This window comes from Phoenix dactylifera, chromosome 15 (genome assembly GCF_051530095.1).
Source record: "Phoenix dactylifera cultivar Ajwa chromosome 15, Ajwa_hap1_PhDact_Kaust_v1.1, whole genome shotgun sequence".
Taxonomy (NCBI): domain Eukaryota; kingdom Viridiplantae; phylum Streptophyta; class Magnoliopsida; order Arecales; family Arecaceae; genus Phoenix; species Phoenix dactylifera.
Genome location: NC_143204.1, coordinates 24,533,037 through 24,553,441, shown reverse-complemented (window position 1 = coordinate 24,553,441; position 20,405 = coordinate 24,533,037). Strand labels below are relative to the sequence as shown.

The 20,405-nt window shown below is 40.4% G+C and overlaps 3 protein-coding genes across 3 annotated transcripts; 1 reads left to right on the top strand and 2 right to left on the bottom strand.

Moving 5' to 3' along the window:
• Positions 1–1,037: 1,037 nt before the first annotated feature.
• On the bottom strand, positions 1,038–3,716 carry LOC103711541 (phenylcoumaran benzylic ether reductase Pyrc5-like). Its single transcript, XM_008797718.6, has 5 exons — positions 3,353–3,716; positions 3,111–3,245; positions 1,863–2,100; positions 1,516–1,719; positions 1,038–1,434 (listed from the first exon to the last, which is right to left on the bottom strand). Exons 1-5 carry the CDS (start codon positions 3,536–3,538, stop codon positions 1,268–1,270), a joined length of 930 nt encoding a protein of 309 aa, XP_008795940.4. The 5' UTR covers positions 3,539–3,716; the 3' UTR covers positions 1,038–1,267.
• Positions 3,717–7,446: 3,730 nt separating this feature from the next.
• LOC103711540 (phenylcoumaran benzylic ether reductase Pyrc5-like) lies at positions 7,447–13,396 on the bottom strand. Its single transcript, XM_008797717.5, has 5 exons — positions 13,109–13,396; positions 12,855–12,989; positions 8,162–8,399; positions 7,815–8,018; positions 7,447–7,734 (listed from the first exon to the last, which is right to left on the bottom strand). The coding sequence occupies exons 1-5, from the start codon at positions 13,292–13,294 to the stop codon at positions 7,568–7,570; spliced, it is 930 nt and encodes a 309-aa protein (XP_008795939.1). The 5' UTR covers positions 13,295–13,396; the 3' UTR covers positions 7,447–7,567.
• A 4,005-nt stretch (positions 13,397–17,401) lies between these two features.
• COAD (4-phosphopantetheine adenylyltransferase) lies at positions 17,402–20,405 on the top strand. The gene is made up of 6 exons (XM_008797715.6): positions 17,402–17,614; positions 17,766–17,837; positions 18,456–18,515; positions 19,473–19,567; positions 19,804–19,873; positions 20,032–20,405. The coding sequence occupies exons 1-6, from the start codon at positions 17,495–17,497 to the stop codon at positions 20,167–20,169; spliced, it is 555 nt and encodes a 184-aa protein (XP_008795937.3). The 5' UTR covers positions 17,402–17,494; the 3' UTR covers positions 20,170–20,405.

The following is a 20,405-nucleotide window of genomic DNA, read 5'->3' as shown; positions in this document are numbered from 1 at the left end:
GTCTTATTTTTGCAGTTAGGTGCAGCAGGACCCTTTTCACTGTGAAACTGGGATTTCCTCGAAAGAAGAATAGAAAGCATGTATATTATAGAATTCTTTTGATGTGTATATTATTGAGCAGAAATGATAGTCTTATAGTTGCAATTAAGTGCAGCAAGACCTTTTAAGTGGGAAAAACATGGAAGGGGGCAATGTGAATAAGACTTCTTTGTTGCTGTTGGTGGGTTGTGAAGGGATTAATTTCAGACGAATCTAATAGAGGTCCTTGGAAGATAGCAACACTATTGGAAAGGGTATTTTGCTTGTTTTTGAGGAAACAGTTGAGAACTTATCAGCGATCCACTGGATAGATGAAATGATACAAGGTGGCGTGGCCAAGGTGGTCGCTCCAAGGGAAAGAAGGGAAACAAGCAAAAACTAGAGCTTCTATATATGTAACTAAGTAGGACTTGGACCACAAATTAATTGCTTAGAAAGAAATATGCCACTTTACGATCAAGCATTTAGGTCCAAGAAGAACCTTCTATTAAAATTATGATCATATTATGCAATTTCATTGGTGTATTTGACATCATGAATAAGACACAGTGGTCTCTACTCCAAATGATGGTTTGGCTTCAAAGTTGGTGCTGTCTCCCTTGACAAGTATTGATTATCTGATTCCCAAAAAGAAATTTACTGGGATCGGGGCCTCTGCACCTCGAAAAGCCCAAGAAACCTATTGTAAAGCGAAAAACCCCAGAATCCTGTTGATGGGCACTTTTTTCTGAAAGATAAGGACCCTGATTTACATTTAACCTGCCCATTTTGATGTTTAGATACACTAAGATAATATTATGATACAATGCAATAAAAACATAACTCCTACAGCTAATGTTCGCAGCAGAAATGCCATCCTCCAGATGTCCTCCCATAAAATTGTGTGTGTGTGTGTGTGTGTGTGTTTGTGTTTTGATAAAAAGAGAAAAAGAGGGTACCATCTTCTGAATTTTTTACCTCTGATATAATCGTGGTTCCACAATGCAATGCACAGAAAGTTCTAAATCAGAAGATTCATTATCGAGCAAAACGTATTAGAAGATTACAGCCATTGTTTTTCTCAAAAGATTTGGAGTCATTGAACTATCCTTGCGATTGTAACCAAAGAAGAAAAGAGCTATACTCGTGACTGAGTGTATACTGAAATGTTCAACAGCATGTAAATCACTTGTTATGAGCTTGCTCATCGGTAAAATCATTATGCAACAGCAGCCAACCACGAGTGCTTTCAGAGAAACCGATTCAGATACTCATCAACAGTAGTGTATTTGACATCAGGATAGAGCTCTGTGGCCTCCACACCAAATGATGGCTCAATCTGAAAGTTTGTCTGGTCCCCTTTGATGAAGGCGCAGTGGCCGAGAGACAGCCAGACATTCATCGGATAGGCAGATGCTGAAAGACAATAAGCACCTGCGTTAGTAGATAAGTTTATAATGATCTCAAATCACAAACCTAGATTAAGTTCCTGTGCACCTCGGATCTTCTTCAGAACCTCTTCTTCAGGAACATACACCCTCTCAAAGGTCTTGCCAACCTTCTTCTCCCACAGGGAGACTAGCTCATTGTGAGTTAAGGTGTTGGCAGGCAGTCTAATATACAGAATCTTGTTCAGGGTTCTTGGGTCATCCACGGCTCTAATGGTGAATGTGCCAATGTCATCTTCGTCGACAAAGATTCCTGAAACAAGGGAAATAATGCCAGATTAGTTGATAAATGGCTGCTTCAAATGCGATGATTCTGCTGACTTTCTCTTCGTCATTTATGGGTTTTTGTTCTTGCAAACTCGGAGAGGTGAACATTGGGAAGACCAAAATAGTCACCTTTGGTATTCCCATCACCCAAGATAATAACTTTGTCTGTGGGAAGACCAGGCTCTCCGGCTTGTCCGAGTGATGGGAGGAAGTAACCAGCAAAGAAGTTGGAAGAAACAATGGTGTAAGGAATCCCCTCTGCTTCGATAGCACGTCTGATCTGGGCCTTGATGGCATATGTTGTTTTTGATGGCTCCACAGCATGCACACGGTCGGCGTCATTCCCAAACTCAGATGGAAAGAACCTCTTCAAACTCCAAAGCATGATGAAAGCTCAGTATAAAATTATTTGAAGAGAAAATAATCTTATTACCAAAGATTGTAAGAATCTAAGCCCGGATATAAAGATTCACCAAATTAAGTGCCAAGGATAAATGGAATCCATATATAATTATCGTTAACACAGATGCCTCCAAAAGCAGTTCGTTGCCCTAACATTTTGGCAACTATTACCAAATCATGAATGAACATTCCAACACCCTTAAATAAATAATTTCGATAATAACCTTTTTTTTTCAGCTCATTGACCATTTATAGCCCACATGCATAAAAACTGTTAATATTAGCCATTTCGAATATTAAAATATATTTATATAAGTTAATAAATATTTTTAAATCAGTTATATATATTAAACATATATATTTTATTATAAATAAATTTTAGCATGTTTTCATATATAAATAGATATATTAATGATTAATAAATGCAATGTTAGATTTATTGATAAATAATAAATATCTATTAATTATTAATTAATAACTAATATGTATTACTAAATATATTATATATTACATATATTATTATTTATATTATTAATCAATATATTAATATATTTACAATATAGTAACATAATATATATCAATATAACTAATATTAATTATATTAATGTAATTAATATAATATAAGTGAGGATAATTTCGTTCATTTTTCAGATTGCCGCCACTCCCTCCTTAGTTTGGCCTTGGGAAAATAATTATCATTCTTTTGGTGATTTTTCTTTATATTTTCTCTTTCTTAACATCCCCGAATCAATATAATGAGACCAGGAGAGGGGTTAAAACATATAAATGAATAAAATAATAATTTCACTTGATTAAAATAATACTTAAATCCCCAGACGTCCAAACCCATTAGAATGCTATCAAGAGGACCTCAACCTCGGCGGATGGCGGTGATCACTGATCAGATCCCATTTCTGAAAATAGCAAAATTAAGAATAGAGATCGAAATGACGACAGAGATGAAGAAGCCCTCACCTTAACGTTTCCAGCTTCTTTAATTGCGGCGATGATCTTGCTCTGATCGGCCAAGTGCAAGAACCCCACCGTCGAGATCACCACGTCCCCTTGCTTGATCGCCTTCACCAAGCTACCGTGATCGTAAAGATCCCCCTAAAATTGGAAACAAAAAGAAATCAAAATCGAAACCCTAGAGATCGAGATACCATTAAAGGCGACAGCTTTGGGGGAAATTAGGGTTAGGGTTTGGGGATAGTTGCTTGGATGAGGGTGACGCCCGAGGCCTTGAAGTCGTCCAGGAGCTTGGCCTTGGCCGGGTCGGAGGGGGCGGTGTCTCTCACAAGGGCGAAGGTGCGGTGACCGGACCGCGCGCTCGCCGCCGTGATGAACTTTCCGATGTACCCCGTGGCACCGATGATCAGGATCTTGCTCTTCTCCCCCGCCATTCTCGACCGTCCGATGATGCTAGCGCAGCAGAATAAGCTTCTCCTGCCAAGTATGGAACTGGTAGCTTTGGCTCATCGATATCAATCGCCAAAATAGAACGACAGCCGCTTGGTGGAGTACTCTGATGACGTGGATGACGCAATCTACAATAAGACTCGGTGGGTTTTTTGGCGGTGTTGTACATGTCATGAGCTTGCTTGGCTGCCTACATGTTTGCTCTTGATGCGTTTGTTAATTTAATTTTTTTTTAATGAAGTCGTTTGTTAATTCAATATTTATGCCGGGAAAGGCGCGGCAGACAGGATCTAGGAACTTGTTTGGGTCGCGAGAAGCGAAAATATAGCCAAACAAAAAAATAGAAGATCTCTTATTTAGTCGAAGTTTTCAATATATACATTTATTTATTTATTTATTTATTTATAAAAAATATGTTTCACAAAAAAAAAAACTATGTTTTATCGGTTGAAAATTAGGATTCTTATTTTTCTAAAACTATCAAAATCTATAGATAAATTTTTTTATTAAGAATATAATAAATATTTTATATAACTTTTTTTAAAAAATAGATTCCAACTATAAACCACTCTGAAATATTTCACTTTTTCATGATCAACCAAATATAACAAAACTATTTTTTCAAAAATCGTATTTTCAAAAACAAACTTTTCACAAAAAATACTCTGATGAGAAAAATTTTTTAGAAGTTTTCTATGAGTCCTAAAAGTTTTCAATTTATGACGATAAAGATGAATGTAGATATGATCATGGAGTGTGATGAATTTTTATCCTTAGTGAAACTTTCTTGCTTTAGATTTCTTGGTTGGGTGAGATAAAGAAATCTTTCTAAATATTAGTTAAACAATTTTAAGAATTTATGAAGGATTCATTAACTAATGGCAACGCCTTCGTACCTATATTTTTATTTTTTGCTACAAATTCATATCTATGTTTGAAAAATTATTATTATATCATATTAATTGTTTCATGTCATATATATTAGTTTTCAAAATAATATTCTATTGTATAAAATGATATTGATGGATGTAACTATAACAGCTAACATTAGCTTTTATAAGATCTAATATTTTATTTTAGAAATTTGGTTTTTTTTTGGTACAATTGTAGGAATTTGGTTGACTATCAGCAAAAGCATGATGAAAATTTGTCGACTACGATTTTGCAACTTGGCCCCTACAAATCAAAATGGAAGGGCATGTTTGCTGATATGGTTGATGCATCTGTCAATTTAAAGTTTATATAGGGAAAGTCAAGATAGACAGCATCTAAATGTGAATGCAGATGTTTTTTATTTCCTGATGACGAGGATGAATATAGAGGTGATGATGGAAGTGTGGAACTTTTTGCCTTTAGATTTCAGAAATTACGGTTGGATAAGTTAAAGAAATCTTTTTAATTCTCAACCAGATAATTTCAAAAATTTATTAACTAATCATGGACGCCTTCATATCTATGTTTTTTTTTTTTTTTGCACATTCATATTTATGTTTGAGAAAATTGTCATAATATGGTATCTGTTGCTGGAAATTGGACCCGGGGGCAATCGTCGGTCGAGGAGAGGGAGCGGCGAGTTCTCACGGCGGGGCGGCGGTCCGTCGGCGGGCGGCGTCCTCCGTCTGGGGCGGTCGGAGAGAAGGGACGGCTGGTCCACGGGGCGAGGCGACGATCCGTCAGCTGGCGGCGTCCTCCGTCTGGGTGCCTGCACACGAGCCGGTGGCCGGGTTTTCCGGCGCCGGCCCTCCGACGCTCAAGTCAGGGAGGGGGCAAATAGTGTAGGAAGGAGATAAACAGTGTCAGTAGAGTGCATCCATCTTCCCCCCCTCCTGAGAGGCCAAGGCTCCCTTTTATAGGCGGGGGTCGGTCTACCTGCGATGTAACAAGGCGAAGCCGTAGTACGGCTCGGCATGTCGTTCGGGTCGGCGCACGGTCAGGCGGATCATTGCACTGATGTCGGCGGTGAGGGCGTCGTACAGCCCGAACTAGCACGCTATCAGGCGAATTATTGCATTGGTGTCGGAGGTATGGCCGAGATCGGAGACTTATCATAGTTGACTAGACCCTGCTGGGCTGATTCGCCGTGGAGAGCTGAGAGTCCGTAGATGACAGGAGCCATGCGCATTTATTGTGGAGTAAGCCGGAGATCCGCATTTATTGTGGAGTAAGCCGGAGATCCGCATTTATTGTGGAGTAAGCCGGAGAGTTACAGCGACCATGCGCAATAAATGCCAGAGGGGCGTCAGGGTATGGTCCTCGGCCAGACCTCAGAGGCACACGGCCGTAGTAGGTGGCTGACAAGAGTAGACCTCGAACATCGGGGTTTTTCTTAGGTCGGAGGTCTCGAGGTCGGTCGTCTTGAGGTCGGGCGCTCCGAAGTCGGACGCCGACTTCGGCCGTCCGGGGTCGGAAGTTGTACGGCTTCTTAGGGGCATTTATGTCATTTGGGGAAAAAATCTTATTCCCCCCAACAATATCAATTGCCCCGAATTATATATATTAATTTTAAAAATAATATTTTATTATATAAAATGATATTATCAAATAATATGGTTATTTATTTATTTATTTATTTATTTTGCTTGAGAAAAGGGAAGAGGGGGGTGAGGAGAATCTTACCCGTATAGCAACCCCCACTGGGCCCCTTTCTCGTTGGAGAGTGTTTGATGTGGGTAGAATATTTTTTACTCATATCCTTCCCATTCGTGGCATAGCCCCACCAGCATGGCAGTTCTATTCCCATGTGAGTACGTCACAGCAGCACCACCTAAGTAACGGCAGACCAGATAGCGACTCTACGGGGTAAATCAGACGTGTTTCGAATCTGGGCCACTCCGGTGGAATGAAAGCTCTATTCTCACGGTGCTACCACCACGGTGGTGGTTATTTATTTCTTAGCTTTGTGATGGTTTTGACTACAATAGATAATGTTAGCCGTTATAAGATCTTCTATTTTATTATAGGAAACCCAATTCAAGCCCGACTTCAATGCATGACAACGTACTTCTATCTTGATGGTAAGCAGTGTTTGGCACTCTCATGCGTTCTAGGAAGGAAAATGCTGCCCGTACCTACTTATGGAACCAAATTGTGGGATGGATTACATCTATTAGATATGTACTAAATGCTTCATAGAAATAAGTTAAAAGAGTATTATCAAAATACTGGTAAACTTCTGCTTCCCCTCCTTTGTTACCTCTCCTAAAGTAATCCTTTCGCTACCGGTTAAAAGGGCAAAAATATTTGTACACCAACAAAATTCTTCAAGCAATCTCCTAATAATACTTGATGGACAGTTCCTTACATCATCTTTCGCAATAAAATTTAAACTCAGAGAAAAAAATTGCCGCGGTCCTCAATGCCAGTGGTATTATCATTCTTAAATTTCCTTCACCTGTTCTATTCTTACCGCTGCTCCGTTTAATAATTGAAAATAATTTAAACATGTCGTCATCGTTCACCACGAAGAATTACCAGCCAAGTTCTCACCAGCCTAACAAGGTCTGATTGCTTTCCATTCTTCCACCACATTCAGAGCACAAAACTTCAAACTAGTTGTAGGGAAAATGATGTTAACCTCACACTAACATTGACTGCAACTAGATTAGATTGAGATAAATTAGAGCCCAGCAAAATTTAATGTTAAAATGGAGAAGAATCACAATCTCAGTGGAACTCGGTGCACGAGCTTGAACTCAGGTTCTCTCTCTCTCTCCCTCTCTCTCTCTCTCTCTAAATTGCGATAATGATGATAATAATAGCTACAATAGTAATAATAATAGTAGTAATAATAGTAATAGTAAATCTAATAATACTAGTAAATAATAATAAAGAAGGATGGCTGTGACCAAGACTTTGCATTGTCATGAAAGGGGAAAAAAAAAAAAAACTAGGGTTCATTGAAGATATTTATATATATCACCAAACATGGACTGGAATCCTTTATTATCAAATTAACACGCATAACCAAAACATCGGAAGTTCAGCTGGCATTCGTGGAATTAAGAAGCGTGCTTTCAGAGAAACCGGTTCAGATACTCATCAACAGTAGTGTATTTGACATCAGGATAGAGCTCTGTGGCCTCCACGCCAAATGATGGCTCAATCTGAAAGTTTGTCTGGTCCCCCTCGATGAAGGTAGAGTGGCAGATAGACAGCACGACATTCAACGGAACGGGAGATTCTGAAAGACAATAAGCACCCGCGTTAGTAGATAAGTTTATAATGATCTTAAACTTAAACCTAGATTAAGTTCCCATGCACCTTGGATCTGCTTCAGAACCTCTTCTTCAGGAACATATACCCTCTCAAAGGTCTTGCCAACCTTTTTCTCCCACAGGGAGACTAGCTCATTGTGAGTTAAGGTGTTGGCGGGCGGTCTAAGATACAGAATCTTGTTCAGCGTTCTTGGGTCATCCACGGCTCTAATGGTGAATGTGCCAATGTCAACTTCGTCGACAAAGATTCCTGAAACAAGGGAACTACTGCCAGATTAGCTGACAAATGGCTGCTTCAAATGTGATGCTTTTGCAAACTCTCTCTTCGCCATCTATGGGTTTTTGCTCCTGCAAACTCGGAGAGGTAAAAATTGGGAAGACCAAAATAGTTACCTTTGGTATTCCCATCACCTAAGATAACAACTTTGTCTGTGGGAAGACCAGTCGCTCCGGCTTGTGCAAGTGTTGGGAGGAAGTAACCAGCAAAGAAGTTGGAAGAAACAATGGTGCAAGGAATCCCCTCTGCTTCGATAGCAAGTCTGATCCGGGCCTTGATAGCAAATAACGATTTTGCTGGCTCCACAGCATGCACACGGTCGACATCACTCCCAAACTCAGATGGAAGGAACCGCTGCAAACTCCAAAACATGATGAAAGTTCGGTATAAAATTATTTGAAGAGACAATGATCCTATTTCCAAAGATTGTAAGAATCTAAGCCCAGATATAAAGATTCACCAACTTGATTGGCCAAGGATAAATGGAATCCATATATAATTGCTGTTAGCGCAGATGCCTCCACAAACAGTTTATTGTCCCAACATTTTAGAAACAATTAGGAAATCTTGCATGACTATTCCAAAATATAGCAAAGAAGTGATGCAGCAGAGCAAAAGAATAGGATAATTTCGTGAGAGTCAGAAGGTTATTTGCTGCAAAGAGGTAATGATATCAAACCCTGAAGCCAACCTAAATATAAATAAGCGGCAACTTCAGAGGGATTGCATGAGAACACTCATACTGTTGGGGGAAAAATGGACCACCCCACAAATATAATCAGAACACCCGAATCCGACGGCAAGGCCGAGCTCATGCAGACCGAGCTCATGCAGGCCGAGCTCAGAAGACCGAGCTCATGCAAGCCGAGCTCATGTCCACATGCTGCGGCCACGCTCTGCAGCAGTCTCACCGCACCATGCTTTGCTTGCCGGCCACGCTATGGCATATCAACCAGGGACCATACCCTGCTACGACTGTTAACAATTAAATGCGCATGATCTCTACGGACCTCCAACCAGCCCCAAAATCTCAAACCGTCTACGGCAACTCACTGACTCACTCAACTATGTCCGATCGTCCTCAATAACTCACTGACTCCATCCCGTTCAGTCACCCATGACAACTCGTTGATTCACTCAACCTCGCCCAATCATGACGGTAACTCATTAATTCGCCCGGTCACATCACAGGTAACCCTGGCTTCCCCCCTATAAGAAGGAGAACTTCCTCCTCTTAGGGGGAGATCTTGGAGACTGAGACACATACTCTCTCTCTCCCTCCAAATTAAGCCCCCTCTGACTTAAGCATCGGAGGGCCGGCACCGGAAACCCCGGCCGCCGGCTTCTTGCAGGATCCTCGGAGGGCGCCGCCTGCCGACGCGCCACCAGCCGGAGCTCCTCCTTCTCAGCCAGTGGTCATCCTCGGGTCCAATTTCCAGCAACAGTTGGCGCTAGAGGAAGGGCCTGAGTCGTGATCATGAGGCTAAGGAGTCATGGAGCTCCGAATGCATCAAGTAGCCGGGTCTCGCCACCCGGCCACCTTCTCCAAAGTCCACCCCCTGTTGAACCGGCGGACCGAAGCAGTTCAACCTGCTTATCCAACAAGTCCAAGCGCCCATTGCGGCCCACGCTCGACGAGGAGGAAGCTTGTCATGTTCATGCCCGCCCATGCATGACGAGCCCTGGCGGTTCCGAGTTCCACGCACGACGTGCGAGACCCACGCATGATGAGCTCGGTGTCATCTTCGAGTTTCCCCAAGCCATGTATGAGTTTGGTTGCGAAATCATGGGACGCAGGGAGCCACGTTAAGCGGAGGAAGAAACTTCCACCCAAGCCGCCTCGAATCAGGCACGGCTCCCGCTGCAACGACGTGGGACGTGGGGGCAAGTAGTAGCCCAAGTCTCACGTCAACGAGTTGGAGTGAAAGAGAAATAAAAACTGAGGTCTAGAAGAGGAGAGTTATGTAATTTTAAAATGGGGTTGTGAGCCTCTGTGGCAAAGGGTACAGTCCCATTAAATCCCATTACCCTTCAAACTCTTCTCTATTGTTCCGTGATCAGGACGAAGGCTACGTATCCCCACTTCCCTCGTTTGGATTATCATTGCCTGCAGCAAGTAAGAGATCAACATCTGCTCCCTTCTCATGGGTGTAAGTCCTCAAGACGGCGCTCGGTCACCAGACCAGGAGGGCCCTTTTGGTAGCAGGAACTAGATCCCGCACCGAAGGAACAAAACCATGCGGGGGCGTGGTACCTATGCGGATCCTCCCAGAGTGGACAATGCCTCACGACGCAAGGCCGACCTTCGTTTTCCGTGACCTTAACGGCTGGTGCTTTCACTGAGAGCCGAGCTCCGAAAATCGAGCTCAGAAGGCCGAGACCAGAAGCCCGAGCTCAAAAGCTCGAGCTCAGAACGCCTCCCTCAGAAGGCCGGTGCTGAGCCAAGTCCTGAGGGACTTTGAAGCTCAGGAGCCATTAAAATGTCTCCAAAAGGTAGAGGACGCTACTTTGGCTTTAAATAATTTCAATATTTTACCTATCTCTAAGTCGGAGAATGCAAAAGACGACCTACGGGTATCTCTATCTCCAACGTCGCCCCACTCCAGGTGGGGGTGCACGATCGCCAACGGACAAGACCATCTCCGATCTCCATCTCCATCAAAGACCCCAACCAAACTCGGGATGCCCCGCTGAGTCGACAACGAGCCCAAGCTCCCTCGACCTCCGGAAGCATCGCAGGGTCGACAGAGAGCCCAAGCTTTCTCAACCTCGCGCATGATCCCCCGACTAAGGTCGGGATGCCCTGCTGAGTCGACAGCGAGCCCAAGCTCCCTCGACCTCGAAAAGCATCGCGTGGTCGACAGCAAGCCCAAGCTCCCTCGACCTCGCACATGATCCCCCGACTAAGGTCGGGATGCCCCGCTGAGTCGACAATGAGCCCAAGCTCCCTCGACCTCAGGAAGCATCGCAGAGTCGACAGTGAGCCCAAACTCCCTCGATCTCGCGCATGATCCTCCGACTAAGGTCGGGATGCCCCGCTGAGTCGACAGCGAGCCCAAGCTCCCTCGACCTCGAGAAAGACATTCGACGACATTCGACAATACTTCAACGACATTCGACGATATTTTGACGACATTCGACGACATTTCGACGTCATTCAACGCCATTCGACTTCTCCTACGACAACACACCCCGATCTGAGTGGGGGCACCCTGCTAAGTCGTCCACAAGCCAAAGAAGGCCGCTGAGTCGACCTGAAGTACTTAGCTCCAACTGCATGAGAGGTACACCCTACTTGGCACGTACAACTCCATAGACATTTGGCTATATTACAAGATGATCGACAACTGGACTACTTCCTTCGCTAGAGCCAAAAAACAGCTCGAACTCGGAAGTCGGGGGGTAGTGTTGGTTAAAAAATGGACCACCCCACAAATATAATCAGAACACCCGAATCCGACGGCAAGGCCGAGCTCATGCAGATCGAGCTCATGCAAGCCGAGCTCAGAAGGCCGAGCTCATGCAGGCCGAGCTCATGCAAGCCGAGCTCATGTCCACATGCTACGGCCACGCCCTACAGCAGTCTCACCGCACCATGCTTTGCTTGCCGGCCACGCCACAGCATATCAACCAGGGACCATACTCTGCTACGACTGTCAACAATTAAATGCGCATGATCTCTACGGACCTCCAGCCTGCCCAAAATCTCAAACTGTCTACGGCAACTCACTGACTCACTCAACTATATCCGGTCGTCCTCAACAACTCACTGACTCCATCCCGTTCAGTCACCCACGACAACTTGTTAATTCACTCAACCTCACCCAATCATGACGGTAACTTATTAATTCACCTGGTTACATTACAGGTAACCCTGGCTTCCCCCCTATAAAAAGAGGAACTTCCTCCTCTCAGGGAGGGATCTTGGAGACTGAGACACATACTCTCTCTCTCCCTCCAAATTAAGCCTCCTCTAACTTAAGCATTAAAGGGCCGATGCCGGAAATCCCGGCCACCGGCTTCTTGCAGGATCCCCGGAGGACGCCGCCCGCCGAAACGCCACCAGCCGGAGCTCCTCTTTCTCAGCCAGTAATCGCCCCCGGGTCCAATTTCCAGCAACACATACATTTCCAAAAGGAGCAAAAATATCAAACAAATGAATAAGTTTTCAAAACATGTTCCAATCAAACAAAGATTACTAGAATAAATTGGATTTATCATGTTGGAACTGAGCAATAAATTATTTCTGGCAAAAAAATGACATATATTGAAAGACACTTACTATCGGAAATTAAGCAAAATGACAATGGTCTTGCTGACAAAATTCATATTAACCGGAAATACGGTTACTATGTTAATGAAGATTAGCTGCATCTGTGATCCTTGTGATGTTAGTGGAAGTAACAGATACCTTCTTCGCGTTTATAGGTAAATTGTTCTCAAATTATAGTATATTAGATCTGGCAGTTTATGTATATCTCGTTCGGGCGCACGCAGACATACATATACAGCAGATCCAATAGGAGGAGGAGAGAGAAAAGGTTATCGAATATACCACAGCAATCTTCTCTTTCTTAACATCCCCGAAATAATTTAATGAGACCAGGAGAGGAGTTAAAATATATAACATGAATAAAATAATAATTTCAATTGATTAAAATAATAATTATATCCCCAGACGTCCAAGCCCATTAGAGTGTCGTCAAGAGGAGCTCAACCTCGGCGGATGGCGGTGATCAGATTCCATTTCTGAAAATAGCAAATTAAGAATAAAGATCGAAATGACGAGAGCGATGAAGAAGCCCTCACCTTAACGTTTCCAGCTTCTTTAATTGCCGAGATGATCCTGGTCTGATCGGCGATTTGCAGGAACCCCACCGTCGAGATCACCACGTCCACTTGCTTGATCGCCTTCACCAAGCTACCGTGATCGTAAAGATCCCCCTAGAATTGGAAACAAAAAGAAATCAAAATTGAAACCCTAGAGACCGAGATACCATTAAAGGCGACAGCTTTGGGGGAAATTAGGGTGAGCGATAGGGTTAGGGCTTTGGGATGGTTACTTGGATGAGGGTGACGCCCGAGGACTTGAAGTCGTCCAGAAGCTTGGCCTTGGCCGGGTCGGAGGGTGCGGTGTCTCTCACAAGGGCGAAGGTGCGGTGACCGGACCGCGCGCTCGCCGCCGTGATGAACTTTCCGATGTACCCCGTGGCACCGATGATCAGGATCTTGCTCTTCTCCCCCGCCATTCTCGACCGTCCGATGATGCTAGCGCAGCGGAATAAGCTTCTCCTGCCAAGTATGGAACTGGTCGTCACCGCCCCTTCCACCTGGCATCCGGCTTATCGATGTTAATTTTATAAGTGGAGGTTCTGGATCCGGAAACCTCTGAGTGTGCTTACCTCGATCCGGTAAGCACCAAAGAACACGTTCGTCCCCGGTTGGTAGAGGACTCTGATGACGTGGAGTTCTTGAGGATAAGGAATGAATGTGGACGAGACCGCGGGAGTGCGATGAATCTGTCTCCGTCCAGTGAAATTTTCCTGCCTTGGATGTAGGATGGTTGGGTGAGATAAAGAAATCTTTCTAAATCTTATTTAGATAGTTTTACGAATTTATTAACTAATGGTGGCCGTTCTTCATATCAATGTTTTTTTCTTTTTGTTATACATGCAGATCTATGTTTGAAAAAATTATTACTATATCATATCAATTGTTTCATATTATATATATTATGTCCTTATTTATTTCTTAGCTTTTTGATGGTTTTGACTCTAATAGCTAAAGCTAGGTTTTATGAGATCTATCATTTTATTATAGGAATTTGTTTTTTTTTTGGTGCAATTATAGAAATTTGGCTGACTAGATGTTTGGTGTTATGGTTGATGTATTTGTTAATTTAATATTTATGCTGGGAAAGTCGTGATAGACATGCAGCACCCAAAGATGAATGTAGACGTTTTTATTTGCCTGATAATAAAGATGACTGTAGACGTTTATTTTTTGCTTGATGATAAAGATGAATGTAGACGTGATCTTGGGAAAGTGGTGAATTTTTCTCCGTACAAAAGTGGAACTTTCTTGCTTTGGATATTAGGAATTATGGATGGTTGGGTGAGATAAACAAATCTTTCTAAATCTCAATTAGACAATCTTAATAATTTATTAAGTAATTGGGAACACCTTCATATCTATGTTTTTTTTTTTCAGATTACACATTCATACCTATGTTTGAAAAAATTATTATTATCATATCAATTGTTTCATGTTATATATATATTAATGTTAAAAATAAAGTTTTATTATATAAAATGAAATTATCAAATAATGTCGTCCTTTATTTTTTAGCTTTTGATGGTTTTGACCATAATATCTAATGTTAACTTTTATAAGATCAATTATTTTATTTTAGAAAATTTAATTCAACTTCAATACATGATAGCTTTTATCTTTATGGTAACTAGTGTTTGAGAGGTTTTTTATTATAAGAAATCATGATCGAACTCAAAATCTTGTGGTAAGGCCATTGTGATGCAAGCATCAGAGAGGACGGCCATATATGTTTTATTGGATATGTATTAAATACTTTATAGAAATAAGTTAAGAGTATTATCAAAATTCTAGTAAAATTCGGCTTCCCTTCTTTTGTTGGCTCGGGTTGCTCCTATTATTCCTCTAACCTTTTATTACTAGTCCTTTCCTTTTTATTTCTCTCCAATTTCATTGCTGATTAAAAGGAAAAAAATATTTTGTAGATCAACAAAATTCTTCAGCAATTTTCTAATAATTTTTTTATTACCATTTTTGTCATGCACATTCCTAAGGTTAACCCCACAAGACATGCCATGCCTACCTTTTAATTTATACACAAACATGTCATTCCAAACTCTAGCGGTTGTAGGAATAATTTGATGCATTTTTGTTATTAGTGATTATGGACTATTGAATAAATGCATTAGATTATTCCTGCCATTGCCTTAGTTTCAAATGACACATCTGTGTATGAATCAAAAGACAAACCTTGCATGTCCTGTGGGGTTAACTCTAGGGATGTGCAGCTATCTGTCACATGCTCGGTTCGAACTATTGGATTGGGGCATAACAATTTTAAAGCCATAAAGGCTATGTAAATACACAAACACAAAATATTTTTTAATTTCAGAAATATAATACATATTTTTAAGAGTAAGAGTTTTTTCAAAGGTCAAAAGAAGATTCATTATTCCAATGCCACCAACTACACTGGGGCTGAATTTTCCATATAGACATTGACTTCATTGTCCATAGCCTTAAAGGTGGTAAAGATATTTTTGTAAGAAGTTATGCGATGAGTAACATGCGTGAGTCTAGCCACCAACAACCGTCCAAATCAACCATAAACACTTTCTTGCTGCATGTCCAAAGTCTCCCTTATCCTTGAAATTGTTTCTTGATTTGTGCTGCCACTTATTCTTCTTTTTTCCAAATTATTTTTGTTACTTATTTTGGCCATATTTCATGGCTTTTTGTTGTCAACAAAATGTACTTTCTCATTTTTGTCTTTTTATTCAAGTAGATCCCTTTTGCGAGCTTGTTTCTCAATTTGAATGCGTTGGAACAATTCTTCCATAAAGTAAGATTTTTTCTTAATTTTCAACAGTATGATATTCTTTTCAAGAAAATGGTTATTTTCCAATTTATAGTTGAAATTTAAAAGTGCTCACTGAAAGACTTATCATTTGCTGCAATATCTTAGGCAATTTGTTGCATCTCATCAATTTGTTCAACAACAAATTTCGAATCTACCATACAGTACTCGATATACTTGTCAATAAAAAAGAACGATTTCCGGCATCATTAGTAACATACCTGGCTTGAATGGCATTCATTAATTCCAATACCTTAGTGTACTGCCGAAATATATCAAACAGTGGATCAAACATGGCATGTAGAATCATCCCAGAATATATATGGTCATCTTTAAGCCACTCATTCCATTGTGTAGCCTACAAGATTATTTTCCGAAGAAGATGATCCTGACAAAGAGTTGATTGAAAGAGCGTTGGAAAGACACTCTTTCAATCCCCTGAAGTTTCTCTACATTGGTTGGAATCTTCACCACATGAGTTGCCATTGAAAATCATAATCTGTCTATCTCGAGAGTTTATCTAGGGGACTCACGACTTTATTTTGTCTTTTTTGCTTTCTATTCTAGTGGATGACTCTTTGGGCTGGGCTCCCACTAGGTGTAAGTTGCCGATGTAACCAAAAAAAGAAATACTATCTTAACTTGTTGTGGGATATGTGAAAAACTAAGAATAATAAATGGGCAAGCTGTGTCAAAACTACTATCTTAAGGACAGTCTTTTCTTTGCTAGGATCGTAATTGAAAATTTGCAGACGACTCTTTGAAAAATCTGCCTCTAGGGTACAATGCCCAACTCTAGTCTTCTTACATAAAGAAAGAAGAACCAATTTGAACTTTTGATGGCCAAGAAGACAATAAGAGCACGGCAAAACAAAAAAGACAGGACACAATTAACTTTTCCTATTTTACCAAGTTTATATAACAAACAAGGGTTATATCCAAGAGATATATCCCTTTGGGAGGACACATCCTTTTGGTGGAGAGACTTTTACAAATTGGATTTCTTTATGGATTGATGAATATAATAGAAGTTCTATGGTTATTAACTTCCCGGCAAAACTACTTGACAACCGTCCAAGATAACCACCAATAAAAAACCGGCAACAACTTCCATATTTTAAAATTTAAAAAATTAAAATATTTTTGTTATTATTTTGAAAATGCTATGTCATAAGCTTTTTTTAATATTTAAATAATAAAGATAATAGATGCAAAGAATTATTTCTTTGAGCTTCCTTCTGGATATCTAATCACTTTCTCAAATGATCACCAGCTCTTTACCAATAACCATTGTTCTTCTTGAGTGTTTATTGGTATTTAATACAATTTAATTAGCGGTTGGCGATCATATTTCTAAAAGAAAATGATTAATATTTTTAGTTGTTCTAGTCTTCGGAAGAAAAAATAGCAAATGAGGACGTTTTTGAATTAGAAGTTATTTAAGACCATGAAAGCACTCATCTAAACTTTAATTATAATATTTATATAAAAGTATTTAATTATAATTATAGTATTTAATTATGATATTTATAAGAGTAGATAAATGTGGATAAAATTATAATAAATATAAATTAATGTTCTTTTGTAATATATTATATTTACAATTTATATATTATTTTTTTAAAAAAATGTGGATTGCTGAGAGAGAATTCGATGTACATAGTCGTTGTTTTAAGCCAAGTACATGGGAAAATAATAGCCATCGATCATGTTATAAAGAATATATGATATAGTTGGTGGATCGGCGGCGTTGGTTAGCAGTCTGAGGCGTCGTCGTCAAACCTCCTCCTCTCCCATCTTCTTCTCCGCCTTCTCTCTCTCTATGGAGAGGTATGAAGAAATTATTGGAGATCCAAAGCCCTCTCCACCGAATTCTTATGGAGCAGTCGTTATTGGAGGGACTTTTGACAGGCTGCACCAAGGACACCGTTTGTTCCTCGAAGTCTCTCTTTCTCTCTCTCTCTCTCAGATTCACTTTTATTCACATCTTCTCTTCTTCTTGCTGTTTATTTAACTCCTTTGTGAAAGAACGATCTCTACTGCTTTTCCTTCATCTATGTTCTTCTGGGTGATGAGTGTTGATGACCTTTTAGACGGCAGCGGATTTGGCAAGGGAACGCCTAGTCATTGGAGTTTGTGATGGACCTATGTTGAGCAAGAAAGAGGTTCTTCCCCCATTCCCTCTCATTTTCCCTCTTCTTATTGTTTCTCTACTTCCATTATTCTGCTTTTTCTCATGATTAGTATCAACAACGTAACTAGATTGGCCGGTGACATCATTATGTCTCCTAAATTGGTCATTATTGTTGTGTTTATTTTTTTTTCCTGTTATTTGATTGAATTGTGGAAAGAAGAATGGCACATGAAGACGCAAATAGCAGAGGAGATGAAAAGGGAAACAAAATCTAGCTACCCCGTACCTAAATCTCATTCATAAAATAGTAAGCCTACTGGTTATATAGCAAGATCTTGGTCGCATGTGATGCACTTTACCCTTGTGGACAGGCCTTCGGAGACCACTTTTAGACATTTATCTTTAGAGTATTAACGTGCATCAGCTATTAGGTAAAAGCAGGACTTTGGTTTGGACTGCCTTATTTCCTGACTTGGCAGGAATCAGGATAACTTTTTTCTTTTTTACAGATGACTGAGCGAAATTCACCTGAATTCATGAAATCTCTTCTTTCTTGTTGCTGAACCGCATCAAAATTCACCTGAATTTGTTTTCTGGCTCTTCCACAGGCATCTTACATTTTTCTTTCATGGTTCGTTTCTCATTGCAGTACGCTTATCTAATCGAACCTGTTGAGAAGAGGATGCAAAGCATAAAAGACTGCATAAAGGTGCTAAATTCATTTGATTCTCACTCAGAGTATATGTTTTTGACTCATGTCTGCTTAAATTATATGAATTATTTTGTGGAAGTTATTAGATAGCTAAGTGCTAGTTTTGACATACATACATAACAGCAAGTTATGGATCTTAACATTACGGACAAATAAGTTGTCCAGAATCATTCCAAATTTGTATCTTCGTTCAATGCAGCTGACAGCTTCATTGCTAGGATAATACAGGAACACACTGTATAATTTAAGGAATTTTTAATTCAATTGGCATAAACTAATCTTTTTACTTCAATTATAATTGTACCTCATTGGGGTATCGTGATCTCATACATGTGTGCGTGTTGGTGCGCTCGCACTCTCGCCACCCGTGCATCTGGCAATTACTATATCAAGGATTGCCAGTCAAAGATAATTAACTTCCAACCAACCAGTGAATAGATGATGCCTATTAGCTTAAAGTACCAGTGAGTAGTGACTCTTTGAGGATATCAATCCTATACAAATTTCTGATGCCTGTCTAGTCTGGTCTGGTTGCCCTGTTTTGAGCCATCCTTGGCTAGCCTTTCCTTTGGTTTTAATCTCTCTTCAAAAAGAAGCACCAGACGGGCAGTATGCATCCTTTATCTCAAAAATGGGGGAAAAGGCCCATTAAGATTATGTGAGCCACATATCATTTATAAGGTTTATTTTTACTAGGAAGTTCCTTGAAAACTTGAGATAGAAGAACCAGAAGTTAAAGGCTTCAATTGGTATTGTCATTATATTATTATTATTTACACAGAAGACAGTATTATATATGTTATCTTGGAGATGGCACCGAACCTTTTTCTTCCCCAATTATGTATGAATCATTTCTTGTACAAAGTAGTCTCGTCTATCTTAAGAATGTGAATATCATTTTGCTTGAAGCAAAGTCTGAATATCATTTTTCATATGTGGAATATGCTCTTTCAGTCACTCAAGCCTGGGCTGATAGTGTCGGCTGAGCCAATTACGGATCCTTTTGGCCCATCTATTGTTGATGAAGGTTTAGAGGCAATTGTCGTCAGGTCTCCCTCTACTACTCTTGATAGTTGTATTTGTTCTTTCTCCTGATATTTGTCTTTTTTTCCCTTTCTGATTCATATGGAGATTATAGTGCAGGTGGATCTCTTTCCCTTTTTCTTGAAAAAAGGAGAAAAAACTCATATGGAGATTAACTCTAACAATTGATGTAGCACTCAGGAATCAACTAAATTTAGTTTGGAGAAACAAAGTATTTAACATTTTTTGGGTTATTCAACAGCAAGGAGACATTGCCGGGAGGAATTGCAGTTAACAAAAAGAGAGCTGAGAGAGGTCTTTCCCAATTAAAGGTCTGAACCTGGCTGCATGAAAGTTCATATATATATTAACTAGATTTGTTCATTTGTTCTTAAAGAAGGAAATCGAACATTAATGGGTTGAAACTCGTTAGTAATTTTAAACAATTCTGGAAGTTCAGTTGGTTGACATGTTTTTACTATGACCGCAGATTGAAGTGGTGGACCTCGTGCCAGAAGAATCAACAGGGAACAAGATAAGTTCTACTGCATTGAGAAGACTTGAGGCTGAAGAGGCCATGAAGAAGCAGCAACAGCAACAACTAATCCATTTAGAGTGCACGACATAAATACAGCACAGCTTTTACAAAACCATATATTAGGATTTGCAGAAGTTCTATGATATGGAATGCATATTAACATACTTCTCTACACAGCCAAGGCAGACCAATATACAGTGACTGGAGTTACTAGACCTCCAGCGAATATTGTAGTTCTATTGGTTATTTTCCCTATCCGTATTATCTGATGACCGATTCACAATGATACTGATGCCAATGAGAAACGGACTACTGTTTACGCACTA